The sequence below is a fragment of the Littorina saxatilis genome, linkage group LG1 (genome assembly GCF_037325665.1).
Source record: "Littorina saxatilis isolate snail1 linkage group LG1, US_GU_Lsax_2.0, whole genome shotgun sequence".
NCBI lineage: Eukaryota > Metazoa > Mollusca > Gastropoda > Littorinimorpha > Littorinidae > Littorina > Littorina saxatilis.
The window spans coordinates 81387431-81410527 of NC_090245.1; the positions used below are offsets into that span (position 1 = coordinate 81387431).

Genomic DNA, 23097 nt, shown 5'->3' on the forward strand with positions numbered 1-23097 from the left:
TCTCTCTCTCTCTCTCTCTCTCTCTCTCTCTCTCTCTCTCTCTCTCTCTCTCTCTCTCTCTCTCTCTCTCTCTCTCTCTCTCTGTCTGTCAGTGGGCATGTGTGTTGCTGTATTTGTGTGTGTGTACACGTGTGAAATAAAGCCTCCCCAGCAAGGAACAACAACAAACATACAGTTGACGTCAAATGAAGAATGTTATTTGACTATACAATTAATTTGATATTGATTTTTTGAGTCAAATAAAATCGTTCGTGAAGACATGAATTTACACAAAAATAGACGTAGCAACTCAAACTCAAAAATGAAAGCGAGAATTTTATCTTAAAACTATGAACACAGATCGCGGAAACTCCTGTCCACATTTTTAGCGTCTCCAGCAACGCCGTCAAGGGACGTTACCACGTAAATCACACATGCGCTAAGCGAGCTTCCGCCGTTTCAGTTTACTCACGTTGCCTCTCAACATCACAGAGCTTTTCAGCAAGGACTGACTCCATTCTCGACCGGTAACATCAACCTAGCACATTCAAGATGGCATGCACACAGCCTGACCCACGCATTAAGAAGATCAAGATTCAAACTGGGGTTGTCAAGAGGTAAGTGTGGATATGTGTCTGTTTCAACACAAACTTCTTTTCTGATTAAACGAAACAAGAGAGATGACTCACATTGACACACGTATCTCGAGTAAACAAGATGATTAGACCTACGATCTAAAAAAATATATGTTGTTGTCGTTTGGTTTGACTAATGAACGACCACCATGCAGAGAGAGATCGAGAGAGAGAGAGACGCATTGGACATGTTATTCTGTGGATGACATTGACACTGTCAGATTTGTTTTCATTTTTTGGGCATGTAATTGTATTCTCCTTTTTCAATTTACTGAAGTAATCTCTATACATCATTACATGGCAACTGACCTCATTGGTTGGTGAGCCTAAGGTCCCCAGAGTGAAAGATAAAGGGGATAGTGTTATTTTACCTATGACAAATAAAAAGAGGTGTGGGTTGGTAGGCAATTAAAATTTAAACAACTGCTTTTCCGGATTCGCCCTATATATAGAGCCTAGTTTCAGGCCCTGGTCCGTGGGGCTAGCCTACCATCCAGTGCTACATAGTGCAGCAACGGGGCCCCAATGAAACATTACAAACAGGACGAACAACATATTCTAGAAACTGGCATTAAAATTGTCAGAATTAGTGTTCAACTTCAATTAAAGGAGTTTTGTTGTTGTTGTTTCCGCCGTTTCTCCTGCACTTAAACTCGGTCATCAGTTTATCAGTTAAACCTCAGAAGTTGCATCACTGTAAACGTAGTCCTAAATGCAAACTCTGCCACTTTCAATCTAATTATTATGATGTCCAATTATACTTATAACCCTGTCAGTATTGGCGTTAACCGGTATTTTACCGGTTGAAATGAGAAAATACCGGAAAATAATTGGCTGCCGGTATAACCTACCGTTTGATTTTTAGAACTACCATTTTTTTCGCTGGTAAAACAACAAAACCTTTGTACTGCATGGTTCCAATTATGACCAGCCAACTTTTTTTCTGGATAGTTTTCATCATAAAAGTTTGTGTACCAGTTTGATAAAATATTAGCGCCATCACTGCCTCAGTGCCTTTAAATTGTACCTCAAATTATGTTTTTCCATATTTTACAAGAACAAGCCAGCGCATGCAGTTAATTGCAGTGATTGAATTGCATTACTTCCCTTGGAGTTGGACCATTCTTTTATTTTTTTCAGGCACCGACTCCCAGACATTTATCAAGTTCCTGAATCAACAGTGTGCTTTTCATGTTATCATTGCCAGTGTTATAACTACAGGTTCAAACACAAGCTTTTGTTTTAGTAGTCATTCTAAGGCATAACAAGTACAATACATTGTCATTTTGTATAACTTTCTTTAATTGTTTCAGAATAACCAAGGAAAAGGATATGTATGAAAAGGAGGCTCTACAGATTGAAGCCAAGATTGAAAAAATGCAGACTGATGGCACAGATGCTTATGTTCTGAGAAAACAGGTAAAATTGACGAAGGGTGTGAAATCATGCAGTTGTTTACCTCACGGACAGGCACTTAATTACCATTCTTAGTAATGCAAGATGTGGTTCATGCTTGCAATTGTCTATTGCAGGTTATTTGTGTATTAAGAATTTTGGCTTATTAGTTATAAACTTGTATTACAATAAAGTTATACTTGCATAAAAAGCCAAAGGTAAACTCTCTGCTAATTAAGTTTGCTTTTTTAAGGGGAAAGACAGAAAACAGAAGAAAAAACGTGATGCACCTGCTGTGTGTATTGTATTGGACATGATCAAATTTTTAGGTTCAGATGGAAACAAATGATAAGACATGTTTTGGTATAATTATCATATATGTAATCATGTCAGGTATTAGGTTTCTGACTGAGCTAACTTTTACTATACATAATGCTACATGTACATTACATTATGTATTAACATCATTTATGTTCCTGTCAAACCTGTTTGTAATGACCATCCAAAGGACCAAACAAAAGTGGTCATTATAGACAGGGGGTGGCTACAGATAGGTAGATTATGCAGGGAAAAAAAGATTGTCCAGAATCGCTGTGATGGTAGTTAGGCCCCCCCACAAAAAAAAAGGTGTGGTTAAGGTAACATAGCCAAAATAAATAGGGTAGGAAGGTAGGCAATCACTTTTTTTTTTAAAACTTTTTTTTCTAATGTGTACAAATTAAACCTACTTGACAGGGAAATAAGTGTGCGACTCGAGCGCTGTCGCTTTCATTGCGTTTTCTGCACTCGTTTTTTTTGTTTTTGTTTTGACAAATGTAATAAAAAGTTATAGGGTCGGCCCCTAAAAATAGGGTAGGTCGGGTTACCATAACCACACCTATTTTTTTTTTAGGCCTTATGGGCAGGTGCATGGTCATTATTGAGGGGTGCATGGTCTGTTTCTTTCCTTCTTTTTGTGAAAGTTGTATTTACATAATAAGATTGTAATTGTCAAAAAGCAGTTTAGCAAGCATTAGCTAAGCCTAAAGCCTGTTCTCTTTTTCCTTTGCAGCAAGAGGTATTGCAGGAATCCAAGATGATGGGACCAGACACTTTAAAGCGTTTGAGAAGTGCATATGAGGAACTTAGTAGGCTGGTGGTAAGTGTGCTGACTTCACAGCGTATATATACATGTACTTGTGTGTGTGTGTGTGTGTGACGGAGGTGAGTGAGTGTGTGTGTGCATGCGTGTGAGAGAGAGAGAGACAGAGGGGGGAGCCTTACAATTGCCTATTTCTATGCTACCTGTCATTAAGAAAATAACATCAAATTAGTCAGATGCATTTCAGTGCATATCTTTGTGCATTCTGATAATCATCGGTCCACGCCTATTGCCAGTTTCTCTCTGACAGCATGCTGAATTATTGCACGAATCTATCAAAACAAGAATACAGAGTTATCTCCCATATGTTTTTCGCGAGCACCGATCTAAATTTGAGATCAGTGTTCGCGAGACGAAAATGATTGCAGATTGGCCGACTTCGACAGTGATCTCCTGTTCTTCACAGTTATGATAAAGACATCGTTCTAAGGTCAAAACAAGTCCAAATTTTGAGACTGCTGTCGGAAGGAGACCGTGATACATATATGGTTGCATCACTCTCAACTGGTTACAGAAAAAATCGTCTGCTCCGGCGCGCAGGGAAGCCAAAGTTGATTATCACGTGACACTTTAGAGTTGTTTAAAGATAGCTCGCTTGAAACTGTCTTACATATCAATTCCTTTGTAATTTAAAAATTACACAACACCATGAAAAATCATTATCGACTATCGCGAATCTGCTTATATAAGGCAACACAAAAAAATAGTCTGTTTACGGTATCCCGACCGACCCTATTTTTTCCCGTGACCGTACACTTTTTTTTGGCATTGGGGGGGGGGGGGGGGGGGGGGATTAAAAAAACAAAAAAGTCTTTGTTTTTTGGCAAAATAACTTAAAAATATGGTTTTTTGAAAGAAAAAAAATATCCCGACCTACCGACCCTATTTTTTTGCCTATGTTACCGTAAACAGACTCTTTTTTTTTTGTTTTGGCCTAACACATTACGAAAAGATCTAAATATATAAAAAAAATCGATTTCTTACCCAGAGAAAGAAAACCAAGGCATCCTGTCAGGGATAGAATAAGACCCAAAGGGAAGTAACTCATTTTTGACCTGAGTTCAGGATGATCTTTGTGATGAGGCTGTGTTATTCAAATTATTGTTCAACCAGTTATAAGACGGGAAAGGCAATTCATTCACATACCATATTCAGCAAATGGATTGATTTTACATGAGGTAGTGTCTGTACAGTCAAACAGATAACAGTTTAATACACCCAAAAATCAAATTGACAAAAGCAAGGTTCCAGCATTAAATTTAAAATTGACAAAAAAATCAAAACAGCTAAAACAGAACTGATTTTTACGTATAATTGGAAATAACATTCAAATTTGTATCCCAAACATTGGTTGTGTTCACCCATCTTGTCTTACATGAATGACGCTATGGCATATACTGAACAGTGTAGGTGTCACTCTTTGTGGGATGTCTCAATAACACTGCATAACTAATGTCTCAAATGACTTAAGATTCTGTGTGTATCTTACGACATATGCCAACACAAAGTCTTGAAAGTTTGAAGGGAATGTACCGCATTTTTTGTATTATTACCCGCTAAAACAGCTTCAAAAAACTCTTTATGATTTATGAAATCATGTCTGGAAGAATGACCAAGGTGTGTTGTGTGCCATGGCCATGGCACAAGGCTTCTGGCTTAGCACTCCATATCACGTCTCTGTGTACTCTACAGTCTCTGCAGCAGGGTGACATGCAGGTTACCTGTGTCCACCCCTGTCTGGATTCTTGCCTGTGACCCTGGGATCACAAGTCTGCAGTGCTCTACCAATCAAGCTACCTTGCACCCAAGTAGTATGAAGTGAAAGTTAAGACATTTGGTTAGAAGGAGTTGTGCATCATAGGGAGCTGTAACTTTATCCAGAGTTTGGGAAATTGCCTGAGGACAGAAAATGTGTGTAAACTACAGCTAGTGTATGTTGCTAAACTCATATTTTCATCTGTTTTCTTGGGCAGGAAGGAGAAAGCGAATTGGCTGAGACAGAAGAATATAAAGCTGCCAAGGTTGCTTTAGACGCTGCAAAACCACTGGTGGAGGCCTGAGCCTCTGTTCATTTATCTGCTCACTTGGGGTTCAAGCATGTATGCATTTTCCTTCATGGAGCTTGGGGTATTAGCAGAAGCATTGAATGCTTGCTTGAAAGACAAACTGCACAATCAGAAAGTGAGGATTGTTTGTAAACTGTTGTGCCTAAAGACTGGTGCTGTGATGAAACAAACATTGTTGGTTTAACTATAAGCATAACGGGGTACAGAAGAGAATGTAATTAAAAATAGTTGTACCTTCCTTCGTGTGGAAGACATCTGGTAGAAAAAAACTAGATCCGCCCAGGTTTTTACCTTGAGTAAGAATATTCTTCCAGTTGTAGGTATACCAACAGTCTACTCTTTACTCCTTTCTGTACTTTCTGAATTAATTTTGTAACTTGACACCAGTGTCAAATTGCAAAATAGATTTTTCTAAATAATGTCACTTGTCAGGAAGGGGCAAGTTTTTGGGTTTCCAAATAGAATGAGGATATCTTTATTCCATGGACATGCCCTGACAGGTGTGTGGTAGTTAACATGGGAAGGAAGGTATCTTTAATAGGGTCCATGATGTTGCACTGACATTTCAAAAAGGGGAGGTCTTTTCCCGGAAGAAATTTAATCACAGCACAGTGCATAGCAAAAGAACAGTTATGTCCTGGTCACATGCTTTTCCTCATAATGCTGACTGGTCAGTTTAAAATCAAGAAAGTAACTTAGTCAGTGTGTGACGATTAGCCTTGGGAAGAATATCAAGTAAACGGAGAAAGAATGCACATATGTCTCTTTGGAAAATCTTGTTTGACCCATTCCTGATTATTTGCACTGTGTAAACACAAGAATTATCTCTGCTGATCACAAGCTGCTTTGGTTTGCTTTTGTTTTGTTTTCCTGTTGTTTATGCAAGTCCTTCAGCTTGGGGTAGAGGGTAAGAGGGATAGCTAAATACCAGTTGAAGAACAAAACACTGCCTGCTGTATATAATTAAAGGCTGCCATACTCGTAGCGTTCATTAATTAATTCATATTGTTTACATGTGCCAATAATGTTATAAAACTGTACCTAAGGGGATATAATAACGATTGGCTGTAGCTTTCGAACACAGAAAAAATTATTTCAGTATTGCAAAGTGGTGTTGATAGTGTCGAATGTAAACAGAACAGTCTCAAACGCCATCTAAAAATAGCCCAAGTCCTGGAGAACTGTTGCTAAACAATGCAATAAAGAATTAATTATTTCTCGTAATTGGTAAGGACTTCAAACCTAAAACTTTGCAGGAAGCTTAATTTATACATCCCCGCAACGATGGGAAAAGCCCTGGAAGTAATTAAACTAATTAAATAGGACTATGTCAGCCTTTAACCTTCACCGGATCACACTTTGGACTACACAGTCCGGCTGATGTTGGTCGTGTACAACCCATTCTTTAAAAGAAGGATTCAATGTAAAAAGCATGAGTCGTACACCACCCACGCCATCCGAATAGGGATCTTTACCGCCTCTGTGCCGAATATGGGTCATGCACAACCCACACCATCCAAATAGGAATAAACATTGTACAATCGTTCTTTAATTCTATATGGGTCGCCCACAACCCACATCATCCAGACTGCCCAGATCAAATTACATCATTGTTTATTTGTTTACGAAAATAATCCTTCAGAAAGTTGTTGATGAAAAGGGCCTAAGGTCTTTGAGGGTTATACTTGTAGTCTTAATGAAAAAAATCCTAATTGTTTCAGAGAAGCATACACTTTTGTGAGACTCTGGGTCGTCCACGACCGAGGAAGCACAGTGGAGGTTAAGGGTACCGTCCTTCCCGCATAAACGATTATGTTCATTGTCACATACCAAAAGTCGAAAGCGCAGCAGCCTTCTGGTTATGCAGTGTAAGAATTTTCTGTTAAATCAATTTACCAGGTTGACTTAGGCGTCACAAAATTTAAATTCAAGAAATCAATTCACACAGTAAGCATCCACGCTGTTTATTCTTGACATGTGTCCAAGTGGAAGGATGCTGTTGTGGTAACATGACGACATACATGAGAATGAATGTACATGTACCTTTAATGCATCCCGTGATTACAATTATTACATTAATCCATGGTCAGGCTTGTTAAGTGCATTATTCATCGCTGATTTTGTGTTTGTTTTGTCGTTATTGTTTTTGATTCATTGAAGTGATTTTACACTTGTTGTTTTCGTGCATGCTCATCTCATGATATGTGTTTGTATTTTCCACTCCATTTTTCAGTGTTGATTCGAGTGAATATTGTAATGCAAGCGATTATGCTTTTATGCTTTGAATGACTTTTCACTAAAGAAACATTAAATAATTCCATAATCTGTATTACGTGTGTTGGTGCATTTTGTTTTAGAAATTGATTCTTTTTAAAATGTGTGTGTGTACATGTGTGTGTGGACGTGTGTGTGTGTGTGTGTGTGTGTGTGTGTGTGTGTGTGTGCACGCTCCATTTTACAGACATTCAAGAGACACCATGGAAGAATTTTATCCTAGTTTGTACACTATTAGAGGATTTTTATCCTCCTGAGAAGTGAAAAAGACTTTATTTTTTATTTTTTAAACTGTAGCAGTCAAACAGTTTCAAAATCATGCTCACATACTGTATGAAAAGAATGTCTCAACTTCAAAGAGGGATCATACAAGAACAATTCAAATAGCGATTGTAATTGATCGTTTGAGAAGTCAGTAGGTGCAAACCCTTCTTTCGACATTGGACAAAGGAGTTCACTGGCTATGTCACTTACACACACAAGCAAGCACACACACAGTGACACACACACATACGTACACACTCACACACACAATCACACACACACATACGTACACACTCACACACACACATACGTACACACTCACACACACACTCACAAGATGAAATCCGAAACAGACAGACTGCTAACGTTCCAAATCAAGAATCATAAAACAAGCAAGGTTACATTTTGGGAATGTTTAATTCAGAAAAAATACAACACGTTCACAAGAACCTCGACCTAACGGCCTTTTAAAGTGGACAAACAAGAGACACTATAACAATGAAATTTTGTTTGGTCATTGCTACTACATACTACCACCATCTTGGGCACATTCTAAGGTCTTAATGGTCTTCATCCAAAACCAGTGTCTCTTGCTAAGTACAGCAGCGACCTTGCGGGCTCGTACGCCGCGCGCGCACATCTGTGTATTCGTGTGTGTGTGTGAGCGTCAGTGCGTGTGTGTTTGTGCGTGTGTTTGTTTTTATTTTTGAATATATATATCATCATTTTCACGAGTTTTCATTCACAAGCACCTGGGAAATAAATCTCATGTTCCCCGGGGAATAAATCCCCGGTTACCATAGTTGCAGGAAGCCCTATTACATGGATAATCAAAAGCAAACCCAATAGAAACGCTCGAGGATTCTTCTGCTCTTTTCATTGGCGTTTCCCCAGACCTAAACAGACGACAAGACACTGCTTTGCAAAGTTCCAAAAACCAACTTGCAAACTGGCAAAAGTAAAAAAAAAACCCAAAACTACTTCAATAAATTCGTCACAAACAAATGAAACCTACCGATATGTTATGTCTTCTTACAAAGTCATGGAGTGCGTGTATCTGTGTTTCGATACACAGACGTTCGGAGAAACACGAACGTCAAGTTCAAGTAAAACGACACCTGACACACACATTTTGACCCGTGCACAAGACGTTGTATCGATAAACGAAGCACAAGTAAGAAACAATAATAAAAGCAAAGAAAATAGCAACACGATATGCAAACATCTAACAAAGCCGAGCAAGCAGAATGACAGGTCTAATGAAAAACAAAGAGGTACCGAGTCGGAAACAAGATCGCGATTCTTTCCTTCGCTGCACGACGCAAATCTTCTGTGACCTTTGACCAAACGTAGCTTCCACATTCGATCACCGTGCTCAGCTTAATATTTACAACAGAAAGCCGAGGGGGTGGAATACCGAGATGAACCTACAGAACTGTGCATCCTCAAACCTGACATATTCATCCCAACTCATTTAATGAACTCAAAAACACAGAAAGTTGCTTTCACACGCCATCTTTGATTGCCAGTGGTTATCAAACCGGGACCCGTGTGGTTATCAGCACGGGACCCGTGTTTCAAAGCATGGCTCCCTGGGTTGATTGTGCACTTGTTTTCTCACTACCAAAATGATGACAAAAACGATGTTTGATGGTTTGTTGACAGACCAGCTTTTTTGTCGGTCCTCGGGGGGCATATCGACTTTTGTTTCATATTTATTGACCGCGGCCTTCGGCCTTGGTCAATAAATATGAAACAAAAGACGATATGCCCCCCCTCGGACAGACAAAAAAGCTGGTCTGTCCCATCAAATATCTTATAATGTCTATCTTTCTGTAGCTTTCCGTCTCCAATGGCATTCTCCCACGTTATTTCCAGACTCTCGCCGGCTGACCTTTCTACAGAACAGTTCAAACGTATTCGTTGCTGATGGGTATTATGAACACATTACAGTTTATTTGTTGATGTATTGTTTTACACCGGACAAAAATCATGTTCAACCGGCAGCAGTCGGGCAGTAATACAAATTACGTCTTCCTTGGTCTAATCCACGTAAGGCTAATCCTTGCCAACCAGTCGCACAACTTGACTGTAAGGCTTAGGCCTATTCACTTGATTTTTCCGAACTTTGATCATTTAGATTTCAAGTGAGTGGTCGGCATTGCACACTCAGACGATGGGCGGTGCCTTGCTGTTCCGTTACGCACCCACCGACAAAACTCGCTTTTCGGTATTTTTTAGATAAAGAGAGTATTACCTGACAGCATTTGAAGTGTCATTCTTTAGAATAAATCACGCTGATATTGTTGAATTACATTATTACTTTGTCTTGTTAATTTTTAGCGTGATAAACAAAAAGGGTCCCTGCTTGAACGTTATAACATTTAGAGGGTCACCTAGAATCCATCCTGATTGGTCAAAAAGCCATATGGGGCACTGAATTGGTAATAACAGAAGATATCATCACACAGTCAGTCAATGTTAGATATATTGCTAATTCTCCGGACATGTTGTATTTACTGTAACGAAATTAACAAAGTATTTGTCTCAGTTTTGGCTGTTCCATATCCCTCTCTCTGATTATTATTTCTTTTTGTTCACTCTTTTCTTGTACTTTTCAGTTTTTCAAAATAGTCACTTGCTCAACTAAATTCTGGGATAATTACATTTTCATATTATATTTGTTTGTTTTTAAATTCAGGTGTTTTTGTTTTTGAAGTGGGGAAGCAATAGAGAGGTCGTCGATATCAAAACTGATATCGACGGAAATGTCGTCGATATCACTTTTGCACTGAGCTCAGTTTTGCCCAATTGACCAATTGACCAATGGAAATCCACGTAACATATGAAATAGCAATATAACTGGATATTGTTCTTTTTAGTGGGACTTGCCGACCTACTAATTTGCGCCAAAAAGTCATGTATCTTTTGAATTATAGGTGAAGCAAACCTACGTTTTTACACTGAATGAAACGGATACTTTCTGGATCTCACCTGTTCTGGAAATCACTTGGTGTTTATGTGGAAGTCTGTCTGCAGGTAAATACCACCTAGTTTGTCACTGTCTGGTCTTCTGTTCTCATATCTCTGTCTGTCTTTCTCGATCCCTGTCTGTCTCACTCTCTCTCTTTCTGTCACTATGTGTCGATGTTTTTCTGTCTCTGTCTCTTCTCTTTCGCGGTTTCGCCTGTCTATATATATATATATATATATCTCTCTCTCTCTCTCTCTCTCTCTCTCTCTCTCTGAGCTCTCTCTCTCTCTCTCTCTCTCTCTCTCAAGCATACACACACACACGCGCGCACGCACTCACGCGCGCACGCACACACGTACTCACGCACGCACCGGCGCGGCGGCACACATACACACACACACACGCACATACACACACACACACACGCACATACACACACACACACACACATACACACACACACACTATAATCATCATTACTACATCAGATTGGAGGTTGGCTGAATGTTGTCCCTTAATTCGTGCACTGAAGGACTAAACCGGTTTATCATCACCAACAATGATTCGAGAGAGCTGTCCGCACATACATTGAGATACATCAAGTAGAGTTAACCCTGCGTTTGCTAGCAACACAAAATAATGTCGACACACGGGTTAGACAAGAAAATTGGTTGATTAAAATCAACATGGCCGAAGCAATGTTTTCATAAAAGAAGCGGTATTGTACGGGCCGCAAATGTTGAATTTGGGTTACATGTGTTGCAGAGTATTTGAAAATCCCTAGGCATAAAAACATGCAAAGAAGAGTGATAGGTCCCTGTTGTGAATATAGTCAAGTGGATAAATTGATTACTAAGTTATGTTTCACACTAGTTTTGCTGTTACAGCAGTCCCTCAGTCTCATGAACGGACACCCTTGGGTCAGTGCAAACCTGTCCGTACATTGCAGGTGGCAGGTCACGGGAGAGCCCCCCCCCCCCTCACACACACTCAGGCACACTGACGGACTGAGTGAGTCTTTGCTACTAGTGAACGAGCTCTACTTGTCCTAAAACAATAAGGTCAAACTACTACAACTTATAACTGAAAGGAAAAAACTGTCCTGTAAAAATGACGTTAAATCAACGGTGTCAGAAAAATTGAGATAAAAGAAATCCTCAAATTCCTGAGGATACAGGCACCCCATGAAAGCAGCCACGAACATACTCACAGAGGCACACATGTGCAGATACTTTGCAAAAATATGAATTGAAAACCTGCATATGGTGTAATTTCTTTTTTGTGTGTGTGGCTTTATTGAATACTTCAGGCAGTGACTTTTCCCTGTTCAGTTTTCTCTTTCGTCTCTCTTACCCCTCGCTTACCCACCCCCCACCCCCTTACCCTCCACTCCCTTTACCCAGCCCCGACAGCACAAATTTGTAATCTGCAAGGCAGAGTAGGCCTACACATTTTCTAAAAGGAAGACTACCCCTCTTCCAGCTGTCTCCACCATAAGCCAAGTGGTCGAGTCTTATAACTCCTTTCCTCACAACCGTTCTAGGTCCCGTTCCCGTACCGACCAAGGAACGGTGCGGGCACGGGAGGGATCGGGACAAAACCGCAATGAACGTAACTGATCGTTAACGGAATTGCATGCTTTGAAAGGTAGGGTCGGTAGGGACGGCTGAGTTTGGGCTGCATGTTCAAATTTTTAGCCGTTCCCCTCCCGACTCAGAATGAACGGTAATGGAACCTCAACCCATCGGTAACGGAACGCTTGGATCGTTAAAGGAACTTAAAACAACGGTAACGCAACGGTAGCGCTCTCACACACTGAGTTGTCATACCCGCATTCCACACATCCGTTCTAGGTCCCGGGGCCCTTACCGACCAAGGACGGCTGCCACTAGGGTCAGACGCTGCTGAAAGATGCCAAAAAACGTCTGTTTGCGCAGCGTTCCATTGTTGTGGCAGCATTCCTTGGTTGGTACGGGAACGGGACAAAGAACGGTTGTGTGGAATGGGGGTATAACTTTTGACACCGACAAACTAAAGAATGAACAGATCTATGAGGTAACCATGGTCGAGGCTCAGGAAACAAAGAGTATATATGGCCTGGGGCGATTGTAGCTTCCCTTCTTCGTGTCCGATAGACAAGGACAATAAATAGTAGAGCACAGTGCAATTTCATGTTGGCATCTTCTCCACTGAAAGCTATAACCCAAAGACCGTAGACCAAAGTGCTTTACCCCTCTTGTGACCCGAATCTCCCCCCTCCTGCTAGGTACACGTGCAATCAAGTTTACCTCTGCTTTGACCTGTGTGCCAGGAGTCGGATGAGAGAGAGATAGAGAGAGAGAGAGAGAGAGAGAGAGAGAGAGAGAGAGAGAGAGAGAGACACACACACACACATAGACAGAGACAGACATAAAAAGACAGAAGCGGAGAGACTCAGAGAGAGACACGGACAAAGACATATATACAGAGAGAGAGAGAGAGAGAGAGAGAGAGAGAGAGAGAGAGAGAGAGAGAGAGAGAGAGAGAGAGAGAGAGAGAGAGAGAGAGAGAGAGAGAGAGAGAAACTGTAACTGATCTCGTGAGAACGGTAACAAAACGAGACATGTCACCTCTCCGAATGCATTCCAATAGATGACCGCTCCTGCGGCCATCAATAAAGTGAGTGTACTGTAGGTTATCGAAGAATGCTCATTTACCAATGAGGGAGTGGGCATGGGTATGTTGTGTCATGCAACTCCCAGAACGTTTGGTTTTGAAGTATTAATGACACGTATACACTACTAACAGAAAACGAAGATAAATTTGTCATTAAATACTATTTGATAAGCCAAGTATGTTGATTAACTTCGTGTGTTAAAGCAGTACTACAACATTCACCTTTATGGTGTAAACTAGGCCTATGCCGGTTGGTTGAAGTCCAAAAACAGTCAGCTGAGCTTGTCTGCATTAGAGCTGGTTCAACTAAAAAAAGTTTTTTAAAAAGACTTTGGTTAGCCTCGTGTTTACCATGGCTGAATGAACTAAGCCAAAAGTAGTCTGCTTGGCAGCTTATGCACAATTAGGTGATTTACAACCCATTCCAGGTCAGCAATCGATTTAACGAGTAGAACAAGACTGATGATTTCCCTTCACCTTGCCTGTAGACACTCTCTCAGATGCATTTTTTGTCTGGTTCTTCTTACCTGTAGTCCCAACAAGTGCTTTGTTTATCTCCGTTCGGAGCCATTATATTGGACCGAACACATCATAAAACTGTCATATTTTTGTCGCACAATATTTACTAGAGTGAAAGACCGTGCACAACCGTGACTAAGTCAAAGTCAAGATCAAGGGGCTTACTGTCCGTCAGGTCTAAGTGCCTATGTTGGACATGAGTTGGTTTATACGATTTGTTTGTTTGTTTGCTTAACGCCCAGCCGACCACGAAGGGCCATATCAGGGCGGTGCTGCTTTGACATATAACGTGCGCCACACACAAGACAGAAGTCGCAGCACAGGCAGAAGTCTCACCCAGTCACATTATTCTGACACCGGACCAACCAGTCCTAGCACTAACCCCATAATGCCAGACGCCAGGCGGAGCAGCCACTAGATTGCCAATTTTAAAGTCTTCGGTATGACCCGGTCGGGGTTCGAACCCACGACCTCCCGATCACGGGGCGGACGCCTTCGTGCCGGTTGGTCCGACTGTCTTGGAAAGCTTTCTTATAAGACTGTTCAATTGAGACTGTTCTCCACTATGTTTAAACATAACAAGCTTTTGTATCAGAGGGTTAATGTGGTCTGTTCGATTTTGGTACCTGTGTTTTAGTGTCTTTGGCAAAAGGGCTGTGTGTGTGACACCTCAATTGCGGCATGCAGTACTATCTCAATTCGTTCCACTATTGATCAATAGTTAAGCCTGATCGGGTTTATCGTCCATTGGACCCGTGGTACATTAAATCTATGCCTAGCCCCACTTTACAACTTCCCATTAGCACTTAAATTGCAGAGTTCTGTCGGTTATGCTGCTGTGTCAAACTTACAGGGTTCGAAAATAATCTGGCTTTTTGTTGGAACGAATTCGTTACTTTCATGCTTCGATTTGAAGCTGTTAATTGTATTTGGTTAATCAATCAAATAGGGATTTTTTCCGTTCTGTAAGTCACCAAGATCAGCAACGTCGGTAAAACCAATCAGTTCATTAATTCATTCAGTTGGTCGGTCAGTCAGTCTGACATTTATTCATTCATTCATTTCATCAATTAGTTAGTTAGTCATTAAGTCAATCAACCCGCTAGCTAATTATTTAGTTAGCTAGCGAAATAGTTACTCAGTAAGTTAGTGAGATACAACCTGAGCGGGTCAGTTGCTAATGAGAATATTATGAAAAATTTGTTTTATTGCAGACTTGGAAGCTCGACCCAAAACACCTCAACACTGAGGAGAAAATAGACTTCACCTCCTCATCAAAACTTTGTCAAATTATTCCCCAAAACAATATAATTGGAAACAGTTTCCAACAACATCCTTGTGATTCAACAAAGGACCAGCTATACTCAATCCTCTCAATTTGATTAATTTTAAAAATCCAATCTATTAATAAGTAAATAAAGAAAACAAAGAAACATCAACACTATGGTTTAACAAGAGGTCAAACGCATTGAAACCTCTCGATCGATTCGATAAGTGTTAATGTCTAATCAATTGATTGTTAACTGAATGCATAAATGAATCAATAAATAACAGCAAAACTCGACCTAAAACTTTAGCATGTCGAATCCCAACCACATGGATCACCCGAGAAATCCGCTACAACAACATCCGCCCGGCTCGATCGCACCAGTGAAGAAGAAACAAGTCGCGTAAGGCGAAAATACAACATTTAGTCAAGCTGTCGAACTCACAGAATGAAACTGAACGCACTGCAATTTTTCAGCAAGACCGTATACTCGTAGCATCGTCAGTCCACCGCTTGTGGCAAAGGCAGTGAAATTGACAAGAAGAGCGGGGTAGTAGTTGCGCTGAGAAGGATAGCACGCTTTTCTGTACCTCTCTTCGTTTTAACTTTCTGAGCGTGTTTTTAATCCAAACATATCATATCTATATGTTTTTGGAATCAGGAACCGACAAGGAATAAGATGAAAGTGTTTTTAAATTGATTTCGAAAATTTAATTTTGATAATAATTTTTATATTTTTAATTTTCAGAGCTTGTTTGTAATCCAAATATAACATATTTATATGTTTTTGGAATCAGGAAATGATGACGAATAAGATGAACGTAAATTTGGATCGTTTTATAGGAACTCTCATGTAAAATTTCATAAAGATCGGTCCAGTAGTTTAGTTTGAATCGCTCTACACACACACACACACGCACAGACAGACACACACATACACACACACACACACACACACACACACAGACACACACACACACACACACACACACACACACACACACACACACACACACACACACACCACGACCCTCGTCTCGATTCCCCCTCTATGTTAAAACATTTAGTCAAAACTTGACTAAATGTAAAAACCACGGCGGGCGGCCAGCCCTAGTACATTGGACCTGCACGCAGCATACAACACCGGCTCTCCTCTCAACTCCGCCTATCCACCTGCTCTACGTACACCTCGAAATATAAAGGTAAGATGCAGATCAATTTGAGATTAATGTACCTGTTACAGGTGTGGCAAGTGCTTCATGTACATTTGCATTTATTTATGTCGTTTGATTGAATGCAAGATGTATACTGCGCAGAGCTTGTCAGAATAATGTTGGGGACGATCATCCTGACCTCAGGTCAAAATGAGTTCGGCTCATTCTCTGCCTTGAGTTTCCTTGTCTGGCAAAATTGTCTGGCAAGGAAACCGATTTTTATTTTATTTTACATATTTAGAGCTTTTTGTAATGTGTTATGGATGTAAGCAGATTCGCGATCGTCAATAATGATTTTTCATGGTGTTTTTTAACTTTTAGATTACAGAGGAATTTTTATTTTAGACAGTTTCAAGCGAGCTATATTTCGCGGATGTATTTACTGTGCAAACAACTCTAAATATGGCATAAGTGTCACGTGATAATCAACCGTTTGGTTTTGGCGCTGGCTGGAGCAGACGATTTTTTTGACAGTGATGCAACCATATATTACGGTCTCCTTTCGGCAGCAGTTCCAAAATTTCGACTTGTTTTGACCTTAGAACGATGTCTTTATCATAACTGTGAAGAACAGAACGGAGATCACTGTCGAAGTCGGCCAATCTGCAATCATTTTCGTCTCGCGAACACTGCTCGTAAACAACATATGGGAGATCACTCTGTATTCTGGTTTTGATAGATTCGCGTAGCACTTTCGCGTCCGGTCAGAGAGACAACTGGCGATAGCCGTGGAGCGAGGATTATCAGAATGGGGGACGATGGCATGGGAAGATAGGGGTGCGTTGGGAAGATGGTTGGGGTGACGAGGACTTTTCAAAACCCTCTTGATTCTTCAACTCGGAATGACACTTTTGATAATATTTGATGAATGTTGCTCTTGCCTCGAGAATCGATAAGAGTCCTGTGCCGCCTGTGCGGATGCTCGATAATCACACGAATGCGCGGATCCACCCTCCCTCCTCTCCACCCCCTCCCCACACCCCCCCTCCCTGCAACAACAAAAATCAGCAGGAAACAAAAGCACTCACACTCTTCAAACAGCCACAATTACGCAAGCAAACAAACGACCATCGATCACAGTTCACTCCTTCGACCAACGCAAAGACTTCGTAACGGGTCTTTGCAACATATGGAGCTCAAAGGGAGACATGACACGTGTTCGCACCGTTTTAGATCAGTGGGGCGATGTGTGTTGTGTGTGCCAAAGTGCTGTCCGGAAAAGGGTTAATAAAAAATACCCCGGGTGGCCGGGTACCAAGGTGTTAGCATATCGATCCTATGTGAGATGTTGGATGTGCCATTGAGCTACTTGGGGTCATCAGGCTCTTACCAAGCCTCAATAAAGTGTAAACGATTTGACTCACCATCTCAGATCTGCCGCCCAGGCTTTATTTTTTACATGGGATAAAACAATTCTTTCACTTTGACTCATACCCAAAAGCAACATCCTGACTGCTTCATGTGCAGTCTTGGGATTTGTTCGTGAATAGATTTAGTAGATTGACGCTGTAGCGGCTTTAAAAAAAATAATTCTTAAATTTATTTTTGGATAAAACATGTTTTGAACATTGTATATTCTATATATCCACGCAGCACGCTGAAACGAACTTTATCCGACAACAGATTCTGTCCACTCTTTTTTTATTTTTTTATATTTTTTTCCCCAGTAGAATAACAATCAGCCACACAAATACAAAACGTTACCTTTGTAGGACTAAGTACGACAAGAACCTTCTTTCTGCAGTAAGCCACATGCATTACCATCACAATGCCAGATCGATAATCCAGATGCCAGAGAGCTGTGTTTGGATTCACTGTTGGTATTTCTTTAATTAATTATCATCCTTGTGGTTCACGTTGGACCAAACCATGACATGAGTGCCTTAACTAAGGTACAATATATGGAAGTTTAAATCATATATTTCCGATGCGTTCAGTCTTTCGAAATATGGTCCTTTAAAGACTCTATGAGATTTTAAATGGCTCTGCATGATCAAATTGCGAAAGACTGAACGCTTTCTCAGATAAGTTTTCACTTAATTTATTTTCCTGTCTGTCCACTATAAAGGCCATTGGGCCCATGTACTCGTGAAAGTCTTGTTATTTAACATTAAAACGTTCAAGTAAGCTTACCTTGCCATTTTTTTTCTATTTTTTTTTCTTTCTCTTGATTTTGGCTCGTAAGTAATGTGTCTGTTTTTGAAGAATATTATAGTATTACTTTGGAAACGATCTAAGGGCCTTAAGATTTTCTCAGGTGTTATACAGGGTGACCCCCAAAACATACCACCCACAAACATGCTAATACCTTCTACATCTGTTGACCGAATGACTTCATTTTGTGTGTGAATTAACTTCAGCCCATGTACGACCCTTTCACAAAGTGGCTGGCTTGTAGATTAAATGGTCTTACTTTTGTGCAACTTCAAAAAAGGTTTGCAAATTCGGAGATCGACTAAACAGAACGAGGTTTGACATTGAGCGGTGGCAATACTTTTCTAATTTAAACTTTCCCGACTTTTACCTTTTGGATTATTTGAATGTCTGAGTATACAAAAACACCCCCTTCACCTGAAAAGAGCAGTTACAGTTAGGTTCATGGCAATCCTTAGACATGAAATGAAAGCGTTGAATTGGTATCAGTGACAATTTCGAAGGTGTCATTTGGAACATATTTTGGGGAGAAGGTAAAAGTCTGACAATTTTACCTACAGACCGGAAACTTTGTGGAATGCTCGTGAACAAACAGAATTCGTGTAAAACAACCATGAAGATATTCGCTGAATTTTAATGACTGGAAAAATGACCCTACTTCGTTGTAAAGTTACACTTGCGCAATGGCGCGCAAAATTCGTCAATGACATGAACGCATTCCTCCATGGGAAACGCCCTGATCCTGCCTGTAATTGCTGCATCCAAGTCACCGATTGTCTAACATTGTTAAAAGATACAGTAGATCATTCGAATAACCCCAAAGGTAACAATCTGCGGGTATTAAATCGGGTTAGTTTGGCTACCGCTCAATTTCAAACCTATTGTATTGTTGAATCGATCCCCGAATTTTGAAAATGTTTGCACAAAAGCCAGACCATGTAACCAACAAACTTGCCACTTTGTTGAAAGGTCATGCATAAGCTGCAGTTAAAGTACACCAAATATAAAGGAATTCGGTCTGCAGATGTAGAAATTATTAGCATTTTCGTGGGTGGCATTTTTATGGGGTCACCCTGTAACTTTAATGTCGGGAAAATGTGTGCGTCGCTCAAGAGCAAATCATTTTTACTCATCGATTTGTTTTACATTGTGGAAACTTCATCAAACATTCCATTCATCTAGTCAAGGAGATCTTTCCCGAGGGGTTTTATGGCAATTTCAGCTTTGAATATACGAACTTGCTACATTTTTTTTAGAAACGAATGCAAACAGTACCCTTGACAATTCTTGAGGCCATGTGTTTAAATAAAATACTTCCGTGCTGCTTTCGCCTTTTGAAACGTTATTCAAACATTTCCCTTGACAGTTTTGACCTTTTTGACAGAGACGAGGTTTTATTCCATTAAGCTGTTCTCTGAGGCTTTCTTGCCTTTTCTCTCCCTCCACCCCCACCCCCAACTACAAAACGAAAGAAAGGCACATTCTTCCCAACACATACACCATGTTCATCATCACAGATCTGTTCAGGTTTTTACATAGAATGAGAGCATCCTTCCACTTGGACACATACCAACAGCCAACACACTGGCTACTTCCCGTGTAAAACAGAACATTGTTTGTTGAAATTATTCCCTAAATGGCAAGTATGTCAATCTGTGAAATCAATTTAGCACACACACACACACACACACACACACACACACACACACACACACACACACACACACACACACACACACACACACACACACACACACACACACACACACCGTCACACACACATCTAATTTTGTACAGGAAGCAGTCAGGCTGATGCTTTTAATATGAGTACAAACAATGAAACTGAGGATGCTCTTATCACATGTAAAAGCCAGGACAGATCTGTGATGTCGAACGTGTAGGGTTGCGCAAGGAGCAAGTCACCTTTTAAAACGAAAAGGTCAAAGAAAATCAACTTAGTGGTATCAGTAGATTCATTTCCTTCCCGGTTCGGGATGGATTCGCTGAACTGAAGTATTAATTCACAGAGTTGTACAGTGTGATCCCCAAAAATGCAACCCTCAAAAGTGCTAATAACGTCTACATCTGTTGACCGAATCACTATCAATTTGGATGACATAAACTTCAGCCTATGCATGACCCTTCCACATAGAGGCGATTTTATACTTTAAATGTTCTGACTTGCATTTTTTGGGGTGGTCACCCTGTACTTGTAGTGCGAGTTTCAAATGGTCAGACTAATGAGAGCAAAGGGTAGCATGCTACCGTTTCAGTCTTTGGTGGTTGCATCGGTTTTTGCCGTTCGGCAGTGGGTAAATATCCCGCCGGCTTGCACATTCCATCATCCAGCGCAACAAAGCAAGCCCCGGTTCAGCAGTTGAACTTCAGTCCTTCCATTCAAGTACGGTAATTGGGACTGTTTGCTCGCCACACTTACAGGCTTTAAAACGAATACGTGTAGGCAGGCCTAAATTTGGTCTTGACGTATGATATTATCAATATGTATGCGTTACACGTGCTATTCCCAGAGCTCAGACATACTGTTTGAAGCAGCGAAATTTACCTAGGTACAGCCTGCTTCTTTTAAACAGGTTTAGAGTGCACTTTTCACTAACGTCAGATCTAGATGTAAACATTAACGTCTTCATTTTATACTATTCAAAGGCGAACCACCTTCAAAAATGCAACTGTTGACTATTCTCCTAGCAACCGTTTGACGGGCGCTTCCGGTACCCCGATATCCGATTTCTGAACTGGAGCCACATGGTGGGGTATCAGTTGGATGTTTGTGCAAAATTCCTAATGTTCGTCCTGGAGTTATCTGTTATTGCGCTGGTTGGAATTGAGCGAACGGTCGCTACGAGCAAACGCTGAAGCCTTCTTGCGTCAAGCTTGGATAGTCTGAGTGAAAAATATTGTTCGTGTGTGACTTCAGTTTCCAGGAGCACAATAAGCTAAAGGAGAGAAACTGGTGACGAAAACTTTCGTAGACATTAGTTATTTGTGCACAGTGAAATTTCTGTTTTATTGCTTCAGTGACCAACTAAAGGGCGTGCTATGCAAAAATGTGAACAAATAAAAGGCGAAACTTGAAAAAAAACCACGATATTCCAAAGACAATGGACGGATCGAGGCCGTAAAATACACATTTAGCAAATGGGTTTTGGAACATAAAATGTGTTTATGTTACAATGAAACACCGATGAAAAAAGGAAATAATGATTTCATATATGTAAAAAGAAAGCAGCATGTACGTACGTTTTGCTGGTTCAAACGACCGGACTGTAATATCTATGCACTTTGTGTTTGACATTTGATCCTTCTGCGTAGTTATATCAACCACTAAAATCGATTCAAAAATTGACGCGGACAGAAAAAATGCATTGTGTTTGGTGATTGTTCGTGACCAGGCAACCGCTACAACACAAATTAAGTTTCAAACTCGTATTCGTTTTCCGGAACAACAGTAGAGTTCAGTTACAATTGCTGGTCTTCGGGGACCTATTAGCACGTCTAAAGAGTGTTTTTACAGTGAACAATGTTGAACAATGCTTCCACGGCTGCGTTGTTTCCGTCTCTTTGAGAATTTGTTTACCCTAGCCGAGTTATGGTGTTACGAAATACATGAAGCAGATAATGCGCTGAAAACGTTGATGGTGAAGGGGTTGTTATGTACGTCAAGTTCGCATTGTTGTGGCGACGCCTAAACCCTGAAATACATGTCGGTGTTACACAATACATCGTAGTTTTTGGATACCAAAGTAAACAAATCTGCAGATAAAAAAAATGACATTGGGAATTTAGGAAGTGAAATCCACTTTCCTGGTCGTCACAAGGCAGTGACATGTTTTGAACCACACTGCTGTGTTGTTCAGTGTTCATTTTCTTTTTGTAAAACACAGATACTTTTGACTTGAGCAATTTCAATGGTTTATCATTCAATTACTATATCTAGTCAACCTGAAACTTTTGACACTGGTTTCTGCGGACCATTCTGGCAAGTGCGACGTAGTAGGGTTCGTCCGCATTATCAGAGGTTTAATTATCATTAAATTATTAATCTGAGCATCTGTCATGAACCTTGGGCACTATCCATAGTTAGATATCATCAAATTATCGATCTGAGTATAAATCTGTTCTATCTTGAAAACTGTTTTGACGTAAACATAGGCCTATAAACACATCGGTTTCAATGTAACACTCTCGAGCATCCGAAGAAGCATGAACCTTTGGCAGTAAAAGCGGTTTGTCATTAACTTATTGACCTGATTATAAATCTTCCCAAAAAGAAAAAAACTATTTTTACGTAGAAAAATGAACTCACCGGTTTCTGCGAAACACTCTCGTTCGTGCGCGGTAGATTGAACTTTTTGCCAGAATCAGTCGTTTATTGTTGGATTAATAATCTGGGTCTCTATTTATTTTGGGAGCTGACTTTTTTGACGTAAACATGTAAACCTTCGGCATCTGCGTATCCATTCAATGTGGACAACCATTTTGACGTAAACATGTAAACCTTCGGCATCTGCGTATCCATTCAATGTGGACAACCATTTTGAC

The 23097-nt window shown here is 40.4% G+C and overlaps 2 protein-coding genes across 2 annotated transcripts in view; both read left to right on the forward strand.

Annotated features, from left to right (window-relative positions):
- Positions 1 to 23097, forward strand: part of LOC138981417 (peptidyl-prolyl cis-trans isomerase slr1251-like) — a 167059-nt gene that overhangs the window by 10344 nt on the left and 133618 nt on the right. The window lies entirely within an intron of this gene.
- LOC138981355 (tubulin-specific chaperone A-like) lies at positions 411 to 7545 on the forward strand. Its single transcript, XM_070354247.1, has 4 exons — positions 411 to 596; positions 1928 to 2033; positions 3061 to 3147; positions 5124 to 7545. Exons 1-4 carry the CDS (start codon positions 532 to 534, stop codon positions 5208 to 5210), a joined length of 345 nt encoding a protein of 114 aa, XP_070210348.1. The 5' UTR covers positions 411 to 531; the 3' UTR covers positions 5211 to 7545.